We start from the raw sequence: 25,647 nt of genomic DNA, 5'->3' as shown, positions 1-25,647 counted from the left end.
CCCGCGCCCCACGATCAGCAAGCATGAAGCGGAGAGGGGTCTGGGGAGGCTGCCGCTGCCTCCTGCTTGGCCTCCTCGCGGTGTGTCTCGGCGGCAGCGTCTTCCAGCCGGCAGGTAACGCAGCCAAGGCAGCGGGAGAAGGAGCAGCGCCAGCTCCACAGCCTCGGCGCCGGGGCGACAGCGCCGCTTCCCCTCGCATTCGACAAGGGAGCAAAGAGCGAAGCGAGCGGCGAGCTCCGTCGCAAGTCCGCTGCTCTCTTCTGCTGGCGACAAGGGAGAGGAAGGCGAAGGCGAAGGCGCGTCGCGGGGGGAACGAAGCAAGACTTCTCGAACCGTGGGAAGTTTTGCGGGTGGGCTGCGTGGGGCGCCAGAGTCCCTCTTTCCGCTCTCAGAGGTGCAGCTCTTTTCTGCCTAGGGCAACTTCACAATGTTGACGCAAACGCGGAAATTGACATTCTAAGTCAGTGCTGAGCCTTATTACCCTCCACCCGACCCTGTTGGCCCACTGCTGTTTCTCAGCATAGTTCCTGAACAATTGTGGGAAGTTCCATTCAGGAGTGGGAGATACAAATATTAATAGTCTTCTACAGTTTAGAGTTTTTCAAACCTGCTTACCAATAATAACATATATATTTTTAAATGAAGGGACCCTGGAAGTGAAGACGGAAAGTCAGAAGAGAGCACATTTGCATACAGATGTGAATCTTGCATGTCATATCCCTGGGATCCCTGCTCCTGACCTGAATACCAATAAAACAGCAGTCACCTGGTATCTGGAGACTTCTGGAGTGAAAACAGTAGTATACTCGGTTATTTCCGGCATTCATACTTCACATAGAAATGGATCAAGATTGGATGAAAGCAAACTAAAAGAAGGCAATGCTGAACTCTTCCTTCCACAAATACAGGTTAATGAAGGGGGAGCATATACATGCTCTGTGACAGTTACTCCAGATAAAGATAAAGGAACCACCTTTTTAGAGCTAGTTGGTAAGTGGTTTTGCTGTACAGCACTGTAGAGAAAAAGCTTGCTATTTCAGAATTCTCGAATTGTCTAAAGGCCTAACTAAATACATATGTATGTCATGAGATCACAGGAAAATCCCCAAGGAAACCATCCAGATCCATCAGTCGCTGGGGGCTAACAATTAAAATTGGTCTACCACCCTACAAAAACTAAGAGTGGCCAGTGGGTCAGACATAGGCAGATAATAATCTATCCATCACAATGGAGCCATTTCAAATTACCTCATATATCATGTTGCCCAACAACCAGTACAGAAAACCAACTCCAATGTATGTCCTGCCACATGCACTGGGTTAAATTGTCATAGCCACCATGAAATCCTAAGCAGCCTCAGACAAATTGGCCTTGGTGTGTATGTTGAGGTCTCCCAAGACCACAAGATATGGAGTCCACAACACCATCTCTGAGACCACTATATGTATTTACTAGAAACCTGAAGCTGGAGAATAGTCTGACTAGTTCAAATCAATATTTGACATTTAGGTCCATATCCACTTTTTTTTTTTTTTTTTAATGTTCATTGATCTCTCGGGTTTGACAGATCAGAATGCTGCAACTGTCACAATCCTCTCAGATTCTATACTTTATGTATGTATATATACAATTTGTTTCTGGAGTTTCAGTAGAAAAATACTCTGAAGTTGGCATTACAACTTTAAAACAAATCAGCAATATGACAAAATTAAAAAGCAGAGGCAGAATAAAACACAGCAACATCCATGGTAGTTTAAGATAATCCCTCTGGTATTTAAAAAGGCCTGAGAACATAACAGTATTCTCTCTGGCTCCTACTTTTGCCTTTCCACTTCCTGCAAGTTGTGTAAAGACACTCCTGTCTCTGAACATACGAAGAGCCATGCTGGATCAGACCAAGGATCCATCTACTCCAGCACTGTGTTCACACAGTGGCCAGCCAGCAGTTGACCAGGATCCACAAGCAGGACACAGGTGTAACAGCACCCTCCTGCCCATGTTCCCAAGCAACAGAGGTACATAGCCATCAGCCATCTGGGCCTGGTGTGTAGTTTACCCATACTCTGTTCTCCTCAGCACCTCCTCCTTAACTGTGGCCATTTTTACACCAGCCCGATAGTCCGGGCTGGTCATGGCTGAGTTCCTGCGGGGGATGGGCGCAGGTTTTCCCAGGGATAAATAAACCCTGAGAAAACCCGATTCTTTCTGTGGTCTTGGGATCATCCCAAGACTGTGAGAGATGTGGGCACCTGATCCTCCTGGTGCCGCGCTTACTTGCATGTAAGCGCAGCACCAGAAATTGGCACAGAGCCACGCAGCGTGGCTCCATGCCTATCGGGAGGGGGGTGGCAGCAATTTCACCACTCCTGGGATGGCAGGGAGGGGATTGTGGGCATTTTCTCTCTCTTAAACTTACAGTTTCAGTGGAGCAGGGCCTCGCTTTTCCGCAACTGGCCCCGCTGCTTAAAAAAAAGAGGCACTCGCTACATCCCTGCTTCCTCCCAGGACGTCACATACCTCGTGTGCACTCTGGGGGAGGCTCTTGTGATCAGGATATCGTGAGAGCCTCCCCCTCCCTTCCAGTATGCTGGGAGGTGTAGAAAGACACTGTGTCACCAACAGCATCCCCCCCCCGTCAAGTACCTGCTTCTCAGCTTACTTTGTCCATTTCTCTTGGTCTTTGTGTGTTTTGACCACACTTCCCAGCAGTCCTCTCCTTTGTCCACCCATATTGACCCATATTGATTTTATTTTTGGTTTATTAAATTTATATTCAGCCTTTTCACCAAAAACTGTGCTGAAGGCAATCTGATTGCGATATCTGTCACCCCATTAATCGCCAGAGTTGATTCAGCTGATCTGGCTGGCTAGGCAGGTGCCCTTTCCTCCCTCACCGCAGTTAACAATAAAAGGCAGATAGCATGGAATTATAATTAAAACATAAAACACATCAGTTAAAACATTGATTAAAAAGTGCGCAGCCATAGTAGGCAGTGTTGGATCCTGGAATGGATCAGTTTTTCTTTATTCCTCAGCTTTAGTATGCCCTCTGACTGAAGACATAATGGAAAATGTCAAGGTCACCATCTGGACACTGTAATAATTAGTTACTAGTGGAGTGGGTCGAATTGGCTGGGTCGAACTGCCAACTATTGGCTGGACTGATTGTACAGTTTTGTCATGTATATATAGCTCATAATTATGTGTGTCTATTATTCATCATCATCCTATCTCTCTCCTGTGACCAATGTGAGTATGTGTATGTGCTGTATAATATCTGATGCTACGTGTGTGCTGTAAATATATATTTAATTAAACCAACCTATATTTCAGTAAAGCTCTGTTTGAAACTTAAACAGTTTGTGAGCTTTCTTGGTCTCTACTGTTTCTACTAGGAAGCTTCTAAAAACTCTGCCTGCTCTTGAGGAGTACTTCCAACAGTCAGCCCCTCCTGACCTAAAATGGTGCCAGGTTTCTTCATAGCTCCCTCTTACCTCAGTGTTCCCCCTTCTCTGCCCCCTTACTTCAAGCCTCCTCTTTCAACAACCCTTCTCCAAAGTTCTTCTTCTTCTTTTAGACTATGGCTCTCTGTGTACCTGTAGTGTTATCTTCATTTTCTGTTTTGACCGGTATTTGCATTCAATTCTAAGTGCCACTGTTGCTTTTAAGGGCAGATTTTAAATGAAAAGCAGGGTAAAAATATAACAAATAAAGAGAGAAAATCCAATTGCTAATAGAATTTTGTTTCTAATCTCTTTACAGCTCAGCCTGTTGTCAACCTGTTTCCCAAGGAGGTTACAATAGAAAGGGACAAGGAGAAGACAGTGACATGTGCAGTGGAGAAATTCTACCCTAGTTTGATTGTAATTCACTGGCAAAAAAATTCCAAGAACGCTTCAGATAAAACTGTATCTGCAGACTATATTTGCACAGGGGCCTCTGTGAAAAACGGAGATGGCTCTTTCAATGTCACCAGTAAGCTGAGGCTGCAACCAACTTCACAAGATGATGGAAACATCTATAGTTGTATTGTGGAACACAAATCCTTTGCCACACATCCAACTTTAAATGTCACCTTGAAAGTGACAGGTAATCATTCTGTATGTTTCTCTCTCTCTCCTTCTCTACATATCATTATGTTCTGAATTATTGTCACTAGTTCTTCTTCCAAGATTTTATATCATGGTTACAGATAAAATAGTTTGAGGGTACACCTACTTGTAAGTTAGATAGAGGTTCTTTGCTGCTGAGTAAGGGAGACACTCCACACTCCTTGTGCCATGAGCTTACTCCAGAATGAATCCTAGAATGGGAATCTTGATATTTTTAATTAGGAGATATTGACCCCAGAATGAGTTGCAATGAAAGATAGTTGCTCTGCAATGAAAGATAAGTACTCCAGGGGTATTGCCAATCTGTTTAACATTCAAGTGCCTGATTATTATGAAGATCTGGGAAAATTATTCCTGCTGCTAAACATCATCGTCATCATCACCATCATACCAGCACCACTTGGTTCATCTCAGTCAGCGATTAGCAGCTTGTGGCTCTCCGGATGTTTTAGTCTACAACTCCCATCATCCATCATCTTTGGCTACGCTGGCTAGGTACAAAACTGAGGGAAAAGAGCACCACTGAACCAAAGGGGAAAAAAGAGAGCCAAGCTCTGGTGCTAGGGCCACAAGTTGCCCACCCCTCATCCAGGTGATAATTTAGTTGGTTAGTTAGTTATTACATTTCTATACCATCCAGTAGCTGAAGCTCTCTGGGCGCTTCACAACAATTAAAACCACAAAATACATCAATAAAATACAATTTAAATGAAACAGTGTAAAACTACAGTATGAAAGTAAAACCAAAATTAACGTAGCAGCAATGCAGAGATTTAAAATACAACAGTAGATTTAAAGCAACAGAACTAAAAGGCTAAAATGCCTGGGAAAATAAAAAGGCGCAGGAAAGCGCACAATGTAGGTGTTCCTCTCTGGGAAGCTCATTGCACAGCAGACAGGGGGCCCTTCTTGTTAGCCACCCAGCTTGCTTCCATTGGCAGGGGCTCCTGGAGAAGGACAGCTGAAGATGAACTTAGGGTCTGGGCAGTGACATACTGTATGGGAGGAGGCGTTCCTTCAGGTAATCTGGCCCAAGCCGTTTAGGGCTTTGAATCGGGCCCAGCCAGTGCAGATGAAAAAGTACTGGCATAATAGGATCCTATTGGCCAGTCCCCGTTAACAGTTCCACTGCCCTGTTTTGGACCAGATTAAATTTCTGGACTGTTTTCAAAGGCAGCCCCATGTATAACACATTCGAGTATGCCTGGAGTTGTCCAGTAGCCACAGGAACAAGCACCCCACCCAGGAAGGGAATATTGGCTACAAGCCTGTAGTTGTTAACATAATCCAGATTTCAGGAGTAGCCCAATTACCACCTCTTTTAAAGAAACTGACATCGCTCTGTCACTTGAGGAATTTACTACCTCCTTGACCTAGCTGGATATGGTGTGGAGTGGTGGTCAGTGTCAGACTGGCAGTTGGGAGACCCAGAGTCTAGTCCCCACTCGGCCATGGAAACCCACTGAATGACTTTGGGCCAATCACAGACTCTCAGCCCACACTACCTCACAGGATTGTTGTTGTGAGGATAAAGTGGAGAGGAGGAGGATTATGTACGCCGCCTTGGGTTCCGTGGAGGAAAAAAGGTGGGATATAAATGCAACAATAAATAAATAAATAAATATCCCTTCCTTATTAGATGCAATAAGCTTTACATTTTCTTGACATGCTATTAAAGCACAGTACCTTAGGACACATGAGCGTTGGGGGAGAGGGAAAAGAGTCTAGTCGGTGGCCACCAACTCCGATCCCATCAGTACACATATTGGAAGTTCGGATGTTGTGCCCCAATATGCATCACTCCACACTAACTTACACTGAACTGCATTTCCCATTTTGTTGCCCATTCACGGAGTTGGGAAAGACCATTTTGTAGCTCTTTGCAGACCATTTTTGTTTTTACCACCCTAAATAATTTGGTGGCACTTGCAAGCTTGGCCATGTAAAATCACCAGATTGGAGATAACAGCAGGGATTCAGGTGGTGGACTAGGCTGGTGCTGGGAGGAGTGGCTGCTCTTCTCAGCACCAGCTGAGTCCCTTTTTCCATGCTCAGAGAGGCATGATGGGATTGGAGTTGGTGGTCTCTGGCTAGACTCTGTTCCCTTTCCCCCAACTCTCATCTTTGTGATGTGCCTTAAGGTATTGCTCTTTAACAGCATGTCAGCACAACATAAAACTGAAATACTGTATGCCCTGTGCTCGCCTATGATGCGATGTTTCCTTCCCATGACATAATGTTCATCCTCCTATAATACGTTATAGAATTACCCGTGTTCATGCTACTTCCTTATGGTTTGTTGGGTAGTCACATATGAAATGTAGCTTGTTACCAAAAGATTGCAACAAAAGGCTGATAATGGTTTGCAGTTTTTTACTGTGTGAATATTTTGTAATGTGTGAGACCAGAATTTTTCTGTTTTTACAGATCCTGAAACAGATTCAACCTTGATAATTGCTTTGTGCCTTGGCTTAATTGTAGTCACTGTGGTAGTTTCTGGAATAGTGTTCAATGAATATTTTAGGACACGTAAGTAGTTTTAAATATTTATTTATTTATCAAACTTATGTCTCACCTTGCTACTCCAATCAGTGCTTGAAGTGTCTAACAACTATAAAATACAAGATAAATACAAAATTATAATTAACAATAAAAGCAAATGAATTAAAATCCATTAAAATATCCATAAAAAAGAAATAAACCCACCAGTTAAAATTACATTAGCAAACACTCTCCTTAAAAAGGAAAAGAACCTCTGAATACAAACATATTTGGCTGCCAGAGGAAGAATGACAATGATGGAGCTAGCCTTGCCTCCATTGGCAGAGAATTTCAGAACCAGGGTGCAGCCACTGAAAAGGCCCTGTCTCATGGTTCCTGCCAAATGTATATCTCATGGTGGTTGGTCAGAGAGAAAGGCCTCTCCTGAGGATCTTCAAGATCCTCTCCTGAGGATCTTCATTCAGGAGAGTGTGGTCTTATAGCCTGGTCCAAAGTTGCATAGTGCTTTATAAATCGTATTCAGCACTCTGAATTGTGCCTAGAAACAGACCGGTAGCCAATGAAGCTGTTGCAACAAGGGAGCTCCCTACAATCGGCCCCAGTCAGTCATCTGACTGCAGCATTCTGGATCACCTAAGTTTCTGAACAAAGGCAACCCCATGTCAAGCATGTAACAGGAGTCCAAATGGGATGTAACTTACTCTTAACCGATGCTGAAATCCTGGCATTCAGGTTCAGGACTGTATCCATAAGTAGACCCAAACTGCAAACCTCAGTCTTCAAAGGGGAATTTAACCTATTCAAAACAGTTTGAATCCTTATTCTCTAATCTGCTAACCAAGGAGCACCTCTGGATTAAGCTTTAATTTCTTTTCCCTTATCCAGCCCATTATTGACATCAGACCATGATTTAGAACTTGAACAGCTTCCTTGGATTTAGGTGGAAAGGAAAGATAAGAGTTGGGTGTCCGGAGAGCCAAAACTCTGGACAATCTCTCCCAGCTGTTTCATGTATATGTTAAATGCCAACGGGGATAAAATGGAATTCTGAGGTACACCACAGGTCCATGGCCACAGTGTCAAACAGAAGTCCCCCATAACCACCTTTGAAATTGCCTCTCAGAGAAGCATAAAACAGTGCTTCCAAGGCCCATCCCAGCTAAGCGGTCCAGAACAATACCATGGTGATGATATGGATTTATATACCACTCCATAGCTGAAGCTCTCTGGGCGGTTTACAGAAGTTAAAAACAGTAAACAGTAAAAAAGTATACAAAATTTAAAACCATCAAAAACATAAAAACAACAGTATAAAAACAACTATGGGCAATTTCAAATGGGAGGAGGTGGTCTTTCAAATATCCTGACCCCATTTTTTCCCCTCACAACCAGACTTTATTTTCACCTTCACTTAACAAAAAGAAAAAGAAAAAGTTTATTTTCTTGCCTGTCATTTTTCATGACCTCTCCGGCAAAGAAAACAATTTCAAAGCCTGAAAAGAAAAAGAAAACAATGACTCTGGCTGCCTGCTGAGTCTTCCTGCCATGGAGGATCAAAAACATCACCCATCACTTAGCTACAGCCCCTTGCTGAGTCTTTTAAAGGTTCATCAGACTAATATTTAACTGCAGACTTGCCATTGCCTACTTATGGATGTGCACGCATCCGTTAGATGATGTCGTCTGCCTCTCGTGTGCCTCCCGCTCCTTTTACTTGTTTTTCCATAGCAAAGTAGACCCCTTTTAATACGACTTTTTTTAAAAACGGAACTTGCTGCTATCTCCTGCTGTGTGCAGGAGAAGCAGTGCAATCGAAACAGTCCACTGAATGGACCTCGTCGTGCATGTTGTTTACTTCCTCTTTCCAAAGAAAAATGAGGGACAGAAGCGCAGGTGGAGAAGCGATGGTAAGGAAATGTGAATATACTCTTAGACACCAGGAATAGTGTGATCCCTGCCTCAAAAGAAATGGCCACCTTCTTCATTCAGAACAGAAGGAGGAAGCAATGGAGCAGATAAATGCTCCAACAACCTCAAGGGTGAGATCAAATCCTTTTTTTCTCCCCCACGTGGAGGCTTCCCACCAAACAAAGTGGGCGGCCATTTTAAGTTGCAGTTTCGATTCAAACTTGCGAAGGGAAGCCTGTCCTCCCTCCACCTCCTCCATCGCTCAAACAGAGAACAATGAGATAGCCCCACCACCTATCTCAAGTACAGCTTCTCACAGATCGTTAAGGCTGTACTGGACAATCTGGCTGACCATTTAATTAGAGAAAGAAACCTTGAGATCAAGTCATTCTGCAAAATGCACCAGAAGCTTGCACACTTCTGAGACTTCCACCTCCACATTTAGAAAACAAAACTAAAACTAAAATAAAAATAAGGCTTCCAAATCAAAACAGCACAGTTTTTCCCATAGTCTTCACTCATCAGTGGCCTATGGTGATGACTCTCCAGACCCGCACTCCAAAGCCACAGGTTGTGCTAACAAACCCAAGACCACCTTGGCTGAGCCCCACCCTGACAGTGCTTCCTCCAGAATTTCACTGCAGGAGCTCTTTTCAGAAGGGGAAGAGGGTGGCTGGACTTTTTACCTTTATTGTCCAAAGCAATTGCCTCCCTAGCTAGCGAGCCAGTACAACTGAGAAATAGCAATCATTACCTTGGGGGGTGGGGGCAGCCATGTTTCCAGAGCCCAAGCCAGCCACCAGAGAGGTATCTTTTCCTAATTCCTTTAATAAATTAATGAAGGATGAGTGGAAACTCCCTTCCAGGGGAAAAAGGAGTTAGTAAAACATGTGATGTGATGGAAGAACTAAAAATTCCCTTAATAGATGCCCCTGTGGCAGCTTTGCTGTCAGGCACTGTAATGCCAAAAGATGGTGACATTTCCCTAAAAGACCACACAGTAAAAAGATTGGATACAACTTTTAAAAGGGTACATAAATCTTCAGATTCTCTTTAACAGCCTCAGCAGTATCATGTTATTTTGCTAGAGCTTTCATCTAATGGATGGGCTATAATAAACAATAAGGAATTAGATCAGACCACTTTTTATAGAGGACTGATCAAACTCTCTAAATCTTTTGCCTTCTTGGCAGATGCTACACAAGATGTGCTCCATAAGATGTGCTCCATAGCAGCTACTAATCTGGCCAGATGTTCCATTTGGCTCAAGCACTGGAATGTTGATCTTCCCTCAAGGGGAACTCTTGTGACTGTACCCTTGGCCCAGTCTGCACTCTCACCCTCTTCAGTAGTTCCTATTACCCTTCCAAGCTCAAATAGCAAAGAGGAATCACCTCCCTACATGTCTTCCTCAAAACATCAGAGACTCCCTCAGGTAGTGGCAAGACCTCCAAAATCTTTAGGTGGGCAGCACCTTCCAGGAGCCAGAGAGGATCACATTGACAACAGATGTCAGCCTTGAAGGGTAGGGAGACCACTGCAGCTCTTGGCCCAAGGAAAATGGAACCCAGAGGGAAAACGCCACAGTATCAGCTGGCTGGAGCTCAGGGCAGTCCACCTGGCTCTGAAAGCATTCTCACTGCAGCTGTATTTTTTTGGCCTATGAGGCTAGAAGTCACGACTCACTTCACTAGAGCAACAGCCACATCGGCCTCCTTAAGTACTAATGCCCCTCTGGCAGAAATTGGCAAGGCAGCCACCTGGACACATCCTAATTCCTTCATAAGACATTACAAAATAGACACATGTGCCTCAGAAGATGCCTCCTTTGGCAGGAGAGTCCTCCAGCAAGTAGTAACAGTGCAACAGTCTCGGCCTCAGATTTTCCCCACCCAAATAAAGGTGTTTAGCTTTAGCATGTCTGATAGTAGGATGCCTTCCTCACACCAACCTGTAGAACGGAACATTGGTACTTACTGAGAAGGTTCTTTCTGAGTTGGTGTGCGGAAGGCATCCCAACCACACCCTACAACACCACCGAGTCTATTTGTATAGGTAATCAGGCCACTTGTCTCTGCCCTTGGCTGACCAGACCTTCTAACGATCCTCAAAGCTTGTATTCTCAGATTGATTTCTAAGTACTTACTAACAAAATATCTGTTCCTCTGTGGTTCTTCCTTCCCTATGACGCAAAGAGATGTTCCTCAATTTCTGCGCTTTAGCCACTGGCTAGGAGGAGCTTCAGACCAACAGAGGGCTTAAAACTCAGTCACATAGGTCCTGCTTTTCCTGGGATATAGGGGGAGCTAACCCATTGTTGGATTTTATTTATTTATTTATTACATTTATATACTGCCCCATAGCCAAAGCTTTCTGGGCGGTTTCACACACCAACTCAGAAAAGAACCTTCTCGATAAGTACCAATATTCCAATTTGGTACAGCAGTTTGGACATTGCACCATTAGGTCGCAGTCACGATAGCATTTGTAATGACAGTTTACAAAAATGAGAAATAATGCATAGTTGTAATATGTGGAAATAATGTTTGTGTTACAGAAGAGTTGCTGTAACATTGCTGTAGAATTCTTTGTAGACAAGAAGAATGCAGTTTTCCACTGTTCCTTACAGGTCCACCAACAATCACCCCAATCGTTGGCAATTCGGACTTGACGCATTCGGAAGAAACTGAGTTGCTGTGCTTGTTTTCTGGTTTCCGTCCAAAGCCTTTAGGCATCACTTTTTTCTTAAAAACTGGATCTGAAAAAAAGAAAATATTCTCTTGGCATACTACTACAGCAGGCGATTCCGAGCAAGGCATTCCTCTTATTGAGCACTCAGATATCTTTAGGTTTTCTCCAAAACTAGAAACAAAAAAGAAACGCACTTTTGACATTTCCTGCACAATCTACATAACTTCAGATGTAAAGATGGAGAAATTTGAGCTTTTGCTTGAAGTTACACATGACGCTCTACCACATGGTTTGCATTCAGAAACAAAATTCTTTAAAGTCAGAGGTAAGTAGGAAAGGTATTCTTTAAAGATTTTTGATTACGTATAACCCTCATCTTAATTTCATTGGCAGGATTTTATTAAGCTACTGGTGAAAGAGGTGATAATGAGACTTTCAAATGGTGGTGGTGGGAAATGCCTTGCTTGCAGCTCCCTTGCAATGGAGTAAATGCTTTATCTCTGGTTTCTGTGTAAACATGCATAGAACTGAGCTGCTGAGTTCTCTGAATGTTAAATTGGTTGGGAGAATGAGATTAAAATCTGTAAACAGTTTGGTAGAATGATTTGTTTTGAATTCTTCAGTGGGCTCTTCCCCCTTTGGCTGCAACCCCTTTGGCTGTAGCCACACCCCCTTCACCTCAGGCCGTGCCCACCTGTGGAATATGGCCCCCGAGACCCTTCTGTGATTGGAACTTGTCTCTTGGGCCCAAAGTCTTCTGCGGCTCTGGTTTAATGTATCAGGGACAAAAAGGGATGCAAAATCCGATGCTCAAAAGAAGACAATTTATTGTGCCTTTTCCATCTTCTTCTCATAATATATTGGAGTTCAGACCCCACCTCTGTCTTGTACGCATCCTTTAGATATGTTACTAGTCCTTTGTGACTAGCCATGCCTCTCATGGTAGTCATTTTTTTTGGCGGGGGGTCAGAACAATTTCTCAAATTGTCAAATGTGCCCATGAGCTTAAAAAGGTTGCCTACCTTTGCTGGGAAAGCATGAGTTCACTGGAGCTCACTCCCAGGAAAGTATGCACAGGATTGCAGTCCTACCTAAGGATATTGGAGAAATCCTCAACAGATTCAAATGAGATTGGATTTCCATGTATCTGACCTGCAGATCCTGCAGTGGACTGGCTGTTTCCAAGTTGCACAGACTTGCAGGCCATTTTGTTTTAACTTTTTGGGGGAGATTCATGCAAATGTGCATTTGCAACAAAATTTATAACTTTTTTTTGTATAAAAAAATCCAATTCCATCTTTGATCAGATAACAGCATAAAAGACATCTGACAAACTGCCAAACACTGGATTTAACAAAATCCATACATCCCTAGTCATACTACGTAAGAGTTTAGTCTTTAAGAACTCCTGCTTGAAAATGTAGCCACTTTTTGACTTGTATAGTAAAATTTATTAGAAAAATTAACAAGGTCCACATTTTCATGCATGGAAACAAAATGCAAATGTTATTTTATATTTGATCTCATATTAAACATACATATTGTGTGGGTGGGGAGAATAGTCCTAAAAAATTGAGAGGAAAATATGTCAAAAGCTGTGAGATGAAACTCATTTTAAAAGGAAAAAAAGAAATTTCTTGTAGTCATCAGCCTGTATCAACATATTTGTAAGCTTCCCATGGGGGCTTCTGTTGGCCACTGAGGGAACAGAATGGTGGACTAAATGGACCTTTGGTCTGATCCAACATAGCTCTTCCCATGTTATTATAGCCTATAAAAAGTCTTGTGCAATCCTACACTTACCTACTAAACAGAGAGCCCCGCTGATTTAAGTGGGATTTTCTTCCACCTACCTATGTGTTGGATTACAGCTTGAGTCATATGATTCCATCCATTTCATCAAGCAGTATCTGTGTGGATAAATGTATATAATGTTGCACTGTCATGATTTGAGTGGGGCTGGACTTCACAGCTGTCTAGCTGAAAATAGTGGTTGGCTACCAAGTCCAGCCATAATTTGTAAACCCTGCTCGTAGGCTATTATAAGAACCCTGCCAGCACATGGAGGATGGGCTCTGCATGAATGTAGGGGGCTACTTTCACCTTCCTTTTCCAGTAAGGTGAACAAGGATTGCAGCTTCAGACCTTTTCTACATGAGGCTGTTAATTCTCTATCTGCTTTTGGTTTTATTGCGGAATTGAGATCCAAGGACTATACAAGGAGTTCTTCTTGTTTTTTCCGCTGGGTGGTGCTCTGGTATAGCAGAATAATGCTATTACGCAAGTGAGGAAATGCATTTTATTTCATTTTTACAAATAATACTGCATTTCCCTTGTTCTGAAAACCCCCTGCAAAAATGCTCTTAAAATACAGAAAGGAAACTGAAAGGTCACAATGTTGTCTTCAGAAGCATGAACAACTGTGAATAAGCAATAATGAGCACACAATAAATGCCTTGTGTAGAAAATCTCACTGGCTTGGATCAGTCTATGAGAGTGAAAATAAGTTAGAAAAAGCAGCATATAAAGATGAAACGCAAAAAGTAACGTAGAAAAGCAGCATATGCCTTCTTAAATAATGATAGAATCCAGACAGCATGTCTGTCTGTCAATAGGGGAAAATCATATAAATACACCTCCCATCTGGCCTCCAATGGCTCTCAGCATCTCTAAAACACCAGGGAGTAGAGCTCTTTGGACTGAATATTAATGCAAATAACGGGGAAAAGGGTTATGGCAGGCTTTGCTAAGGCTGGCAGGATGCTGGAGTTGCCTATCCGAGATGGATTTACAGTTTCCCAATGGGTAAATTATAGAGCTTCAGGACCCTGCATTGATTCTGGATGCCCAAATAGCAGTAGTGGCCAAAGTTACCTGTCTCCAACATAGCCTAGTGATTTGGCCACAACTGTTTCTATCAGACATGGATTTGGTCTCAGACAATGAAGCTTTGGTAGACTATTGGCTCTGACAGCACAGCAGACGCAGAAGGGGATGGACAAGAGGTGCTGCCAGCATGATGTGTTAGTGGTTCAGACTAGGACCAGGGAGACCTGAGTTCGAATCCTCATTGAGCTCTGAAGTTCATTGGATGACCTTGGGACTCTGTCTCTCCCAGCCTAACTACCTCACAATATTGTTCCAAGGATGAAGTTGTGGGGGAGCGAGAGCTGGATAGAAATGTAACAAAATAAAAAGCAACAGACTATCAAAGGTGTGTTGGCTTCAGTGAATATTCAAGTTGTTCCCTAGCTACCCTGGATTTTAATCCAGGCCTTTTTACTCCAGGTCCAACACTTTGTCTGCTCCACCACCCCTATCAGGTGCTCAGTGTCTTGCAACACTTGGTTATATTTTTGTCCTCAAGGTAAAATACTGCTTCTCTTCCAGTATTAAAGCCTTCTTGTTTTCCTTCATAGCATTACCATTGCTGGATAACATTTGCTGCTCAACAGATGTGCCAAGACCAGATGAGCATCTCACTCTTAGCTGCAGAATTTATGCTTTTTTCCCTGAAACAATTAAAGTTCAGTGGTACAAAGGTGATGAGCCATTTCCAGACAGTTCTTCTGAAGGAAGACCCAAAAGAGGTCGTGACAGTCTTTTCTTCTGCTACAGCAGTATAACATTTCTTCCACAAGCAGCAGATAGTGGAAAGAGATTCATCTGTAAAGCTAACCTTCAAGGCTCACAGCAGTTCAAAGAATCTTCTTGGGAGATGAAAACTTTGGGTAAGCTGCACAAATAAAATGTAATTTGCATTCTAATATAGTGAATGATGTGTATTCTGAATTGTGATTTTGGCACTTCATTGCTATCTATAGCTATAAATTAATGTGTGAACAGACAGGAGTCTATGCTTTTTGCTTGACAGTTTCCATTCTGGATACTCACAATTTTACTTATGCTTCTTCTGTTTTAATTACAGTATTTAGTCCAACGGTCTCCGAAATAAAATGTGTCCCTACAGAGCCAGTGCATGGAGAACCCATTACATTGTCTTGTTTCGTGAAAGATTTTTACCCAGCCGAGTGTGACATTTATTGGAAAAAAGACTTTAAAGAACTCACTCATGCTACAGTGATGACCGAGGAGCCACAGCAGGACACAACATCAAAGTTGTACAACAGGAAAAGCCAAGTATCCTTTACACCTGAACCAGAAGACCATGCAGTAGACTTCATTGTTGAAATCTACCATTACAAGAAAACTATAAGAAGGAAATATCAACTCATGTTAAAAGGTGATTACTCAAAAAGCTCTTGTGCAATGCATAACCATTTGGGTTTCTTGTGAAAAGCGTTTATACAATCAAAGCTCCACCTGGGTTTGTCCCAGGATAGGGAACCCTCGAGATACTTTATTTATTAAAACATTTGTATCCTGCCCTATATCACTAGGATCTCAGGGTGGCGTACAGATAAAAGTATACAAACAGTATAAAACAATAAATATACACAGCTAAAACCAAATTAAACCATTAATCAAGCTAACTCCAGAAACCATTAAAACTAAGTGCAGCCTTGGTGAATTTAGCCATCAGAGACTTTGTTAAAAAGCCATGTTTTGCCTTGGTGCCGAAAAGAAGCCAGTGTCAGCATCAGATGGGCCCCCAGAGGGAGGGCATTCTACAGCTGAGGTGCCACAACAGAGAAGGCCCTCTCCCATGTCCCACCATAGTGTATGTCTTGTGTTGGTAGGATGCAGAGGAGGGCTCCTTCAATAGATCTCAAGCCTTGGGCACGCATATGTAGGGAGAGTCGCTCTCTCAAGTATCAACGTCCCAAGCTGTTTAGGGCTTTAAATGTCATTACCAACGCCTTGAATTCCGACCGGAAGCATATAGGCAACCAGTACAATTCCTTTGTGTGACGTGGTTTTTGTGGGATGTACTGGTCAGCAGTCTGGCTGCTGCATTTTGCACTAGCTGCAACTTCTGAGTTGTCTTCAAGGGCAGCCACACATAGAGTGCATTGCATTAGTCTAATTGGGAAGTTACTGGCCCATGCACTACTGTGGCTAGGTTGTCCCTGTCCAGGAGAGGCTGTAGCTGGCAGATAAGCTGAAGCTAGCTCCAAATAATCCGGGAGTACAACTAACCACTGGCCATGGTGGCTGGGGCTGATGAAAGTGTTATCCAAACACTTGGAGGGCAACCGTAAAATACCCACAACTGAGTTACTGATCATTTGTGCTGGGCACTGCTTAGCGGAAAATGCTTTGAATCCACAAGTTCCAATCATGTAGTTACCTTTGTAGTTCCTGGTTTATATAAAGTGAGTCTAGTCCAACTTGAGAGGTTTCTTGCTCCCCTCCCTGTTTCAAACAAGGGCCTCATCTTTACTTGTCACTAGGTGGTGTTATCATGGAGCCTGGAAGTAGTTTAAATTTGCTTCAGGTGTTCCCCAAGAAAACGGACTGTACTTCTGCCAAGGACCTACATGTTGAGGGATAACTTCTGCAGTGGGGACCTTTTCCTCTCTGTGTAGGTTCACCATGCAGGCTAGAACCCCATTTTTCCAGAGTTGTAAGCCATGGCAGAGACAAAAGGCTTCATCCCAAGTACCTGTTTCCCTAGAATTATCCCCTACAGCGTCTAGCTATTGTTGTTGTAGTTGTTGCTAGCTAAATCACACCCTGGGCAGCAGCGCTCCTAAGATCCTTTGCATACCAGGAAAAAGGTTTAAGGGGGGAAATGTAAAAAATCATAAAAAAACAATGGATGACCCAATCCAATTCAAATTTGGTATGCTTAAAGCTCTCCTTGATATCTATTACTGTACCAATTTTGATGTTTTTATCTTTAAAACTTACGCAGATGTAAGCATTTGTTTAATTTTTTCTTTAAACATATCAAATCCTACTCCTGTGCCCCAAGTGGCCACTTGGAAAACAACAAATGATTTGCTCTAAAAGTAGTACCAAAATAGGTCATGTCTTTTGGCTTTATAGCACAATTAAAGCAGGATGCATGGGAGTGCTTCACAGTCAAAGCAGATTATAAACTGGAAAACTTCGGAGTCCTTTGCACTCAATTCGCAGTGATTGCACTGTATAACCCTCGTGTGATGAAGCTATATATGGATAGAAAAGGCTGCAATGATGGAGGAGGCAGAGCTAGCGTTGTTGTCTCCAATCTTTTCCCCCTTGCATTCCAGAGCTCTCTTAAGAGAACTGTCATGAAACTACAATTTAGACATTTTCCTGGTTGAAACCTTTCCTATGCCAACCGAGTTGCATGCACCTGTATCTGGATCTAGCCCCCCTCCCCCAGTCTTCAGAACAGCAGTAACTGGTACATATTGCATTTTGTGGTGTTTTAGCCCAATGTTTCAATTTCTCTCTCTCTCAGTGTGTATGTGTGAATAAGCCATCTCAAATGACACTTTCTTGATAGAAAGGTGTGGTCCAAATCCAAATAAGTAGCATATAAACCAATGAATACACAAATAAACCAACTGAGGATACATTTCATGCAGCAAATAAATAAATCTGATGGGTTTTTTTTAACTCTAGACTTGTTCTTGTTTTTGCTACTATAAGATCAACGCTGCTGCCTATCTGGAATTTGTCACGTCTCATTTAGTGCTTTTACACTGACTGTACTGCCGCTCTTTCAATTTAACTATGGTTTTTAATCTCTTGTTTGTTTCTCTGTTTTTGCATTTTTTAAGGTTCCCCTAAAGTAACTGGTATTTTTCTTGAACCAAGTGATCCATGCTATGGATATACTTTGTCTTTAACCAGTGAAGTCCGGGATTTCTATCCTAAAAACATTACGATCGAATGGCTGGATGGAGATAGATGTCTAACTGATGGTCTGGTCACAGAGGGACCAGTGGAGGATTCCAATGGCTGTTTCAAGTTATCTTCTAAGTTGCAGCTGAAACCTACAGCTTTGGATTATGAGAAGTGCATTAGCTTCAGGGTCACCCACAGTTCACTCAAGGAGCCGATTACAAAAAGTACCTATCTAAAGCTCCCAGGTATGTATTGAAAATCATTTGGGTTGGTTCATCTTTTGGCAAAGTGTAGTAGGAATTGAGGAACAAAGTAGTGGGGTGGAAGATAATCCATTCCCTTTGCAACAAGTTTTTTTATTTTTTATTAGGTATTTCTGTATTGTCTTCAAGGCTAAAACAGGTTTGTGTTACTCTACTAGGCATAACTTTGTCTTTTCTAGCAAGAATGATTACTACTGTCTGATATTATTGAAGGGCAAGTACCCTCAATATTTTTATTTATTTATTTATTTACAATATATACCGCTCCCCATTCAAAATTTCAGAGCGGTGTACAAGATAAAATAAAATAAAAACAGAATAAACACTTTAAAATAGATTTTAAAATAAGCAAAATGTACAGTTTCCTGGAAAGTCACAGGCTTCTTCTGACATTCAGGAAATCCCTAGTCAGGTGAATATTCTTTTTTTAAAAAGTCCACACTTTGGCAGTTCAAACCCCACATTGTTAGAAAATCCAAAATTTTCTTTCAAGTCACTGAAGTTGCACATCCTTGCTGATCTGAAGTTAGATTTGAAACACACATTGATGTCCATCATAGTGAAATTCCAGATTTTCCAACTGAAGAACAGCTATTAACATGCCATCTTTAATCTTCCTGTCTAATATGGGAGACAGTTATAAAATCAGTTTATCTTATGTAAAAGTAGGATGTAATGCCAAGACTGCATTTCAACCAGGTGAATGGAAGCTTAGAAACAGGCATTGTCATGGTGGATATCACTCAAAGACACAGTAGACCACTTCACACAATGGCTTGCCATGTGGAGCTGCTGGGAGTTGCGTTGCAAACCGCTGCCCTTGTAGAAAGTTGCAGGTCTGAATCCCATCCGTTTGCGCTGGTGAAGAATGGTGCTCAGAAAGAAATACTAGTTGGAAACCATGCCGTTGGTCTCACACAGTGTGATCTCAGGCAACAACTTTCATACACACCATCATCTCTTAGTTGCCTTTTTCTTAAAAAAGAAAAAAAAAGACCCAAGGTGACTTACAACAGAATTATTAAAACATCCAAAATATAACATAGCTAAAAACAATTTCCATTAAAAAGACCAAACATAATAAAACAACTAAAACATCAGTACTGACCATAATCGAGAACATGTGATGCATGAAACCCCGTCATATGCCTCCGTGTGCCTGGGAGTAGGGCCATGTTTTGGCCAGGCAGTGAAAAGCTCATGATGGTGGCACCAGGCAGCCCTCAGTGGGGAGAGCGCTCCACAGTTGGGCAGGGGGCAGCACCAGAAAGCAGGAGGCTCTCTGAGGAGGCCCCCAGAGGTTGGTAGCACTATATGGTGAGCTTCATACCACTACTTCACAGTATCAAGCCCAACTTGTTCTGTCATATTAACAATGCTTCGATTCTTTCATTAATCGCACTGACAAAGGGGCTGGAGGCGTTTCTTTGCATGATCACCTTAAACTGAATGTTCTCCTTTCCACTTAGCAAAAGCCCCCATTACATCTGCCATAAAGGAAGTGCCAGGAAAAAATGGGAAAGGCATCTGTCTTGAAACTTTCATATCAGATTTTGCACCTCGTGAAATACGAGTGGTGTGGTATGAAGACTGGAAAAAAATACATGAAGACAACAATCCCAGGGACATTCAGACTGGAGAGAATCAGTTATGTTGTTTTACAAGCAGCACAGAGATTACTTCAAAAGCAAGCGACGTTGCAAAGATTATCAGTTGTGAAATTTTTCACCCAGCAACGAAATCATTTAAAGTACAAACTTTTTGTTGTTACACAAAGGTAAGAAGAATGCATTTGAGTGTGTAGGGTTTTTTCCAGATGATCAAATATTTAAGTTGTGGAATGCGCAATTGTTTCCTAATTTTTGTGGGGGATCCTCAAAGAACATTTCTGAGGCTGTTTGGGAAAATGTGACTTTTCCAATGCTGACCCTTCCGTTGCCCCAGTGAGTGAGTTCTGTGTGGGTTGTGGGTCATTGAGTTCGATGGTGGCCCTGGTACTATGAGTAACACACCTCCCCCCCTCCATACACACCATGCCAGTTTGGAGATTTTGGGCTTCTCTACACCAGGCTTTTATCCTGCATCTTTACCGGGGCTTCTGCTTCCGGATTCTTTGTGGGATTAAGATTGGCTTCATACATGTATTTCCTCTTTTTTTTTATTGAGCTTTCCTTTGTCTGCAAGTTCCATATGTTTCATTATAGAGCCAGTAGATGGCACTCTGATATAGCGGAATTTCAGAAATTCACCAGCCATTGGAGATTTAAATTTATTCCTGCAATTTTCTAAATTTTAAAAAAGCTGGGATAAAGGTTATAAAGCACAGGAGGGACCCTGGAGTTTGACGACATCATATGAAGGACCTGCAAATGAGTGTGAGTGACCAATCATGAGAGCATGATAAAAGCCTTGTGTAGAGTAGCCCTTAATTTTTAGCACCTGAGCTCTTCTCCTGGTGTCATGCAAAAGAACAAGAGTGGTGTATAGTTGTTTTTAACTGTTGCTGAGCCTCTCCCCGTTGCATTGTACCACCATACCTGGGGTCCTGTCCCACTCAAACCTTTGGTTTGAAAAAAATGGGTTTTTTTCTCCATTTCTCAAGCCTGTGCACTAACAGACACCCTTTAGGTTTAGGAAGGGGACCACTTGTATTTCCATAAGAAATGGGGTATTTCTTATACCCCATGGAAATGGGGTTATTTCCATAAGAAATAACAAAGGATACAAGCCACAGAATTTCTCCACTGAGCAAGAACAAACCTCCTCTTGTTTTTCCTGCTAGTACAGGCAGCTGAAGCATGAGAAATACAGACAAACCCAGGCCTATTTGGGCACTGAATACTGTGCAGCCCACAGTCTCTACAGCAGGGATACCGAGACTCAGACCCAGGGCCCTGGACCCACCTTTTTCCTTCCAACTACCAATCATTTGTTTTTTTTACCCTGGTGTTTCTGCAGGTTTCCCCCATTCTACGAATTTGAAATGCCTCTTCCAAGGATGAGTTACTGGCCGTGAGATAAAATATGCTGATATTTTGGCCCCACCCACTTTCCTTTGGCCCGTCCCCCTTTTGCCTTTGCCCCTGCCCATCACTGGAGTGCTGCCCCCGAGAGTTTCTCTGAAAAGGCCCGCCCATGCCCTTGTATACCTGCTCTACATCTACTGCTCCTTTATTCCTGGCCGAGCCCAGAGGGTGTGTGACTGGCCAGGTCAGCACTTGCTTTTGGTGCAAGGCCTGTGGGGTGCATGGCTTCCAGCTCCCATACATGCCTGGAAGTGGCAGTGGCTCAGCTGCGTGCACTTGCGTGCATTGGGGGCATGGAATGGAGCAGTCATGGGAATGCGCCTTAGTGGGCAAGTTTGGCCCTTACTATAGGAGCGGCTCAGCGAAGAATCCTCAGCTACACATCTTTGTTTCCAGTGCCAGAAGTGTTGTGGTGAACATCAACCATATTTTTTATTTATGGTAGGAACGTAGAAAAATGAACCATGAATTGCTTGTTTGTTTAGTTTCAGTAAGCGAGTAAATATTTTTGTTTCAAATTCCAGAGGAGTCGCCATGTATGTCTGTTGCAACTAGGGTGACCATATGAAAAGGAGGACAGGGCCTTTGTAGTGAAAGGGGAATTTTAGCAGGTGTCATTTGTATGCATGCAGCACCTGGTGAAATTCCCTCTTCATTACAACAGTTAAAGCTGCAGGAGCTAGACTAGAGTGACCAGCTACAAAAGAGGGCAGGGCTCCTACAGCTGTAACTGTTGTGATGAAGGAATTTCACCAGGTGCTGCATGCATACAAATAACATCTGCTGAAATTTCCCTTTCGATACAGCTGTTAGAGATACAGGAGTCCTGTCCTCCTTTTCATATGGTCACCCTGGTTGCAACAAGAACAACACAAGTCTTGGAGCACTTTAAAGACCATCAGGTTTACTGTGTATTAAACTTTAGTGGACTACTCTGGTGAAGTGGGCTTGAGTGCAAAAAAGCCTGTGCTACAATAAATCTGTTAGTTTTTAAGACTAACAAGACGCTTGGTTGTGAGCGTTGTTTCACTTAGACGTACTTTCCTGTTGTCTTTACTGTAGTTAGAACTCTTGCAAGTGAGTGCAAACAGGTATGCTATTCAGGAAGATCTATATGATCCTTCCATATTTCATATCTTGTGTGATTGATCATTCCTCAGTAAGCATATATCTCTGGTTATTATGAAATCACCATGGCACACTTAAACACACACTTTTTGTACTTTAATCTTGAATTTGTCAAAGGATGATTTTTCCATAAATATTGCTGCCATGAAACTCTTTGTTCCTTATCCCCACAGAAACCGGAAATGCTATCCTTGGAAGACAAATAAGAATGATTTATTGGCTAATTGCAGTTGAGGGCAACTTCATACAGATTCAGTGGTTTAGCACAAGTATTCATTGTAGGTTCTTCTGTTGGATGTCTGTTCTGCAGTTTAAAAATATGTTTGTCATTAATAATTGAAGTGTTATTTCTACTTTTTCAGAGCAAATGCCTGGATAACCTGTGAGCCACAATCACATATGACCAATAAAAAGTGAGTATTCTATCACTAGGAAAGCTCAATGTAACCTAACTTGGACAAGGAATCTGACTGGTGGTGGAGTGGGGTGGGTCAGTGTCTGCCCTGGCCGCCTGCTTCTGCCCTGGCCCCCTGCTTCATGGGAAGCAGCGTTACCCCTGCCACCCACACATCTGTTTGCTGCCTCCCTGTAGGAGCAGACATATTGTTTCAACAACAATACTCAGTGCAAAATCACAAATGAAAACACATACCTTTAAGGCCCTTGATGTTCTGAAGTCAGGTAGAATGGTCGGTCCTTAGGGGACATGCTGTGGAATGTGATGATGTAGGCCTTGGGTAGACAACCGGCACCCTCTAGATGTTTTGGAGCACAACTCCCAGCATGGCCAGTAATCAGGGATTATGGGGGTTGTAGTTCAAGCCATCTGTAGGGCACCAGGTTGCCTATCCATGCATTGGCTTTACTTTGTATCCTCTACATTGTCAAGCAGATTCAGCAATGGATCTGACTTTCAGAATATTTCCAAGAACTACAGCTTACTCAGGAAATACATTTCCTTTAATCCTTCTTTTCTGCTCCTTGTAGACCTTAGAAATTACACTTAATAACAGCCAAAAATGTTCCACAGGTAAAGTTAATGAGATACCCTTTCTTGTGAGAGGCATTGATTTCCATAGTGGTTTTATATCCAGTGTGTCTTTCTCTAGGTTCTGAGCCCACCGGAGAAAAAGTAACTAATCCATTAAAGACAGAATGAGTTGCCTGCAGCCCAATGGCCAATGAGAAGGCAAACCTTCACTATTGCATTTGGGATGGTGGAGGAAAACAGAACAGCTGAGCCTGAGAGTGCACTGGTGCACACAAGCTTATTGCCTCGAATACTGGAGATAGCACACAACCATAATTCCATAATTTAACTATGCACTGTGTGAAGAAGTACTTCCTTTTATTTGTCCTGGATCTCCCACCAATCAATTTCATGGGATGACCCCGGGTTCTAGTATTTTGAGAGTGATTTATTTGCTTTCAATTTAGACTGGTGATTACAAGGGAGCTTGTTGCTGCTGCTGCCGCCCTTCCGAAATCAGCTTCCATCATGGTGGGGTTTGTCAGGCTTCTTCTTTTCAGGAAAGAAGATCTGGGAGTATTCACCTGTTTTTGCTGACCTCACTGGGAGTTCTTGGCATGCTAGCTTTATTGGTAACATCTGTTTTATTTGTAACATTTTTATTCAATGGTTATAAACATTGTGTCCGTTTTGTCTGGTTTTTATCTTCTATGTTACCTTGAGTGGGGTTGTGATACTCACCCATGGATTCTTTATCAGTTGAGGCAGAGCCATTTTAATGAGTATTCTGGTTCAGCCAGCTGTGTGGATCCACTTAACAGTAATACAATCTAGCTCATATTTTACCACCTCACCTACAAAGGTATCATGGGGGACTTTGTCACATGTTTTGCCAAAATCAAGATATACTGACTGGGTTCACATGACATGCTAAACCCTCAAACAGTTCACCCTCAGAACCCACGGTCAGCAGTAGGGGTTGTTTTACCTACCGTGAGTTAGCGTGTTGTTTGTTGCACTAGTGTGGGTGATAGAGATTGCCCACAGGGACGTTCTGCAAGAGAGCCCCAAAATGCTGCTGCTGCTTCTCCTTTATTTTATTTTAAAGAAAGAACACTGACACACAACACATTTACAGCAGAATCCTATGCATGTTTACCCATTGTGTTCAATGATGTTTCAGGTGAGTGAGCACAGGATTGCAGCCTTAGCCAAGCTGCTTATCCTGAGTCCAAGCAAAACTCATTGGGGAGAAAGCTGCTCCTCTTTAAAGAGCTGACATCTGTGCGCCATTAATCACTTCAGAGTCTATACTTGGTGCAGAATGTGGAGCATGTTACATTAGTATCCTCTATCTACCTTCTCTGGGCCTTCAAAGCACTTTTTAGGTTGCTGGCCTATAAAGTCAACTACCATCTGGGAAGAAATCCAGGAGAGAGGGGGAGAAAAGCAGGTGAAGAAGCAATTGATGAATTGAAACAGTATTATTTAGTTGCTATTCTACAAATAATCTACAAGAAATCTAAAATCATACCCCTCAAATTATCTACAGCTAGAACAGCTACATATTGCAAAAGAAATTCTAATTTGAAAGAGTAATCTAAAATGTTCCTTTCTTGGGCAAGGTCCTTGAGTGGGTCATTGCAAACCAGCTTCGGACACTCTTGGATGAGACTGGTTAATTGGATCCATTTCAGTCAGGGTTCAGACCAGGTTTGGGCACGGAAACAACCTTGTACCTGTGTTAAGAGAAAGACAAGGGGAACGTGACCTTGTTTATTCTTCTTGATCTCTTGGCAGCTTTTGATACCATCAACCATGGTAATCATGAACCACCCAGATATCTATCTATCTATCTATCTATCTATCTATCTATCTATCTATCTATCTAATGGCAGATGCGCAGGGAGAATATATGGCAGGTTACCAATGTTGTTATGGACACACTAACCCATAGATGCCAGGGACTCCTGCCCAGATTACACATTGCAATTGCAAGAGAAATGAATGCTCTTGTTTGGCTAATTTGCTTGAGACATCTGAAAGTATGTTGCTCTCCATGCACATTGTCTTGAAGGCTTGCTGGTGAGACACATTGGTATGTCTTGTGTAGCTTGATTCAATGGGAGTGCTAGTGAATAGCTCTATGCCATGTCAGTGGGTCGATGGTGTCTTTGACGGTCACATTAGGGCTCACCCAAACATTATTGAAACAAAATTTGATGCTGTAAGCATTAAGGTTATGCATATTGATTCAAAATATTAGAATCAATTATTTGTGAGAATAATCAATTATTTGTGAGAA

At 42.5% G+C, this 25,647-nt stretch overlaps 1 protein-coding gene across 2 annotated transcripts; it reads left to right on the top strand.

The window, feature by feature from the left end:
* On the top strand, positions 1 to 23,762 carry NCR3LG1 (natural killer cell cytotoxicity receptor 3 ligand 1). Of its 2 annotated transcripts, XM_063117212.1 has the most exons (12): positions 1 to 114; positions 646 to 990; positions 3,764 to 4,090; positions 6,541 to 6,642; positions 11,153 to 11,539; positions 14,634 to 14,945; positions 15,143 to 15,457; positions 17,889 to 18,200; positions 19,688 to 19,995; positions 22,307 to 22,335; positions 22,735 to 22,785; positions 23,482 to 23,762. In XM_063117212.1, the coding sequence occupies exons 1-12, from the start codon at positions 24 to 26 to the stop codon at positions 23,486 to 23,488; spliced, it is 2,586 nt and encodes an 861-aa protein (XP_062973282.1). In that variant the 5' UTR covers positions 1 to 23; the 3' UTR covers positions 23,489 to 23,762. The 2 variants fall into 2 exon arrangements, with proteins under 2 accessions (XP_062973282.1, XP_062973283.1); XM_063117213.1 differs by lacking the exon at positions 22,307 to 22,335.
* The last annotated feature ends 1,885 nt before the right edge of the window (positions 23,763 to 25,647 follow it).

This window comes from Elgaria multicarinata, chromosome 2 (assembly GCF_023053635.1).
Source record: "Elgaria multicarinata webbii isolate HBS135686 ecotype San Diego chromosome 2, rElgMul1.1.pri, whole genome shotgun sequence".
NCBI lineage: Eukaryota > Metazoa > Chordata > Lepidosauria > Squamata > Anguidae > Elgaria > Elgaria multicarinata.
The sequence above is the reverse complement of the archived record's forward strand: the minus strand, read 5'-3'. Positions and strand labels throughout refer to the sequence as shown.